This window comes from Echinops telfairi, unplaced genomic scaffold, assembly GCF_000313985.2.
Source record: "Echinops telfairi isolate 266 unplaced genomic scaffold, ASM31398v2 ScPeMD7_7412;HRSCAF=8450, whole genome shotgun sequence".
Taxonomy (NCBI): domain Eukaryota; kingdom Metazoa; phylum Chordata; class Mammalia; order Afrosoricida; family Tenrecidae; genus Echinops; species Echinops telfairi.
The window spans coordinates 3,427,975-3,430,364 of record NW_022111312.1 but is presented as its reverse complement, the minus strand read 5'-3'; the positions used below and the strand labels follow the sequence as shown (position 1 = coordinate 3,430,364).

Here is a 2,390-nt window from a genome sequence, read left to right as displayed (position 1 = left end):
GCAACGCAGGACGACAATGAGATCCCACCTCACCCCGGCCTTGACAGCCATGTTCAAAGCCAGGAGAGCACGTGCTAGAAAGGGTACAGAGAGATTAGAGACCCCCGCGTCCTGCTGGTGGGACTGAGAAATGCTACAACCTCCGAGGAGAGCAGTGCGGCGCTTCCCCAGACAACTGGGAGTAGACACACCATGTGGCCCGCCGATCCCTTTGCTGGCACACACCCTAAAGAAGTCAGAGCCAGCGCCGAACGGGCTTAGGCGCACCCCTGTTCATCACAGAGCTGTCCACAACAGCAAGAAGATGGAAACACCCTAAACGCCCAACATGGAAGAGGGGGGAAATAAATTATGGTCCACACACAAGGTGGAACCCTGGTGCTGCCCGGTGCCGTCGAGCTGACTCTGACCCATAGTGACCCCAGGCACAGCAGAACGAAGCACCGCCCACACTGTGCCATCGGCACAATTGGGCCTGTGCCCGAGCCCCTTGGGGCAGCCACGGTGTCCATCCATCGTGCTGCTGGGCTTCCCCTTTACCCCCTCTCCCTTCTGCTTTACCAAACACGATGTCCTTCTCCGATGTCAGGACTGCCGTCTCCTGACATCACGTCCAATGTCTATAAGACGGAAGTCTCACCATCCTTGTCTCTACGGAGCACTGTGGAAGAGGTAGTCCGACACAGATGGGTCGTCCTGTCACAGTCCCTGGGGCTCTCACTAGTCTCCCCCAGCCTCGCAATTCCAACGCCTGGGTCCTTCGATGGCTCTTCCTTCTTCCAGGTCTACCTTGCACCTGAGTGTGCTGCGATGGAGAATACCAGGGCTCGGCGCAGGAATGCCGCAGTCCTCAAAGTAACATCCTTGCTCTGAAGGGGTCTTGCGCAGCAGATTTGCCGAATGCTACTATGTCTTTTGATCTCGTGGCGGCTGCTCCCAAGAGCACTGAGCGTGGCTCCAAATCACACAAAAGCCTTTGCAACTTCAGCCTTGTCTCCACTTAGCGTGATGTGACCTGCTGGTTCAGTTGTGAGGATCTTGGTCTTCCTTACACGGAGTCGCAATCCACACTGAAGGCTGCCATCCTTGATCTTCATCAGCAAGGGCTTCAAGTCTTCCTCACCTTCAGCAAGCAAGGTTGTGCTTGCTGAAGATCCAGCAAGCCTTCCTCCGAGCTTGATGCCACACTCTGCTTCGTATAGTCCAGCGCCTCATGTAGCATCAGAGAAGCTGGTGGAATACTACACTTCTAAAGAAGGCTGGTGACGCTGTGATATGGATAGACTTGGCTAAGTGGAGGTAGTCAATCACAAAAGAACCCCCAAAACAAATATCCTAGGAGACCATTGTTATAAAAGGGGAAGAAAATCAAGATAAACGTTTTTCATGTTAAAAGGAACAGGCGTTGGTGGCTACTAGGGGCGGGAGGGGGAGAGGAGCGGGGAGGCAATAGGCTAGAGGGCAGACCGGTGTTAGGCAAGGGGCAGGGGAAGAGATGATTCTACAAGAGGGAATGAAGGCAGGGGTGGGGCGGGCAGAGCAAGGCATTGGGGGGTTGGTAAATGGTTTAAATTGCTGACGACGATCTAACATGCAAAGCCCCACCTAGTTCATCCTGAAAAGAAAACAGAAACGCCCAGCAGTGTGGAGGTTGCTGTGACAAAGATCTTTCTGAGGAGCAGAGTCTGAAAAGGGTTGAGAGGGGTGGAAATGTGGGGGGCGGGGCAGGATGGGGTTCTGGGGTCCCATGGGTATGCCGAGTTGAACCTGAGCCCGTGCGAGAACTGAACATCCCTGAACTGTCTGCTCGACCCCTGCTAGCACGGTCGTTTTTTGCCACCCTGAAAAGACAGTAGCACCCACTCATTCCCCCAAACCAAACGCACTGCCATCGAGTGGATGCCGACTCACGGAGACCCGATAGGACCGGGTCGGGCTGCCCCTGTGGGTTTCCGAGACTGGAACTCTTTATGGGAGTAGAAAGCCCTTCTTTCTCCCGAGAGCTTCTTTAGGAAGCTAATAGTTTGTGAAGCCAGAGCCATCTAAGTTTATCACCGAGACGGTACCTTGGGTCGATTCTGACGCCTAGTTACCCGGCAGGACAGCGTGGGGCTGCCCCTGTGGGTCTCCCCGGCCGTCATCTCGGCGGGATCACCAGGCCTTTCTCCCGATGAGCTGCTGGCCGGTTCAGATCACCAGCCTGGCACCTAGCAGCTGCGCACGTACCACTGCACCCCAGGGGGCTCCCTCGGTGTAGCTGTTAGGGGCGCACGGGCACGTGCCTGTATCACTGGCCTGACCGGGGCCCCCTGTACCCGCCACGGCTCAGTTAGGTGCTTCCTACTTGCTTCATCCGAGTCATAGCTGTTGGCTTCCTCCTCCTCCTCCTC

The 2,390-nt window shown here is 55.8% G+C and overlaps 1 protein-coding gene across 1 annotated transcript in view; it reads right to left on the bottom strand.

Annotated features, from left to right (window-relative positions):
* The window catches only part of RPH3A (rabphilin 3A), a 129,537-nt gene that overhangs the window by 26,671 nt on the left and 100,476 nt on the right, over positions 1 to 2,390 (bottom strand). Inside the window, exon 13 of the mRNA XM_045296694.1 lies at positions 2,345 to 2,387. Within this exon, the coding sequence (XP_045152629.1) occupies positions 2,345 to 2,387 (43 nt within the window). The remainder of the gene's footprint in view (positions 1 to 2,344; positions 2,388 to 2,390) is intronic.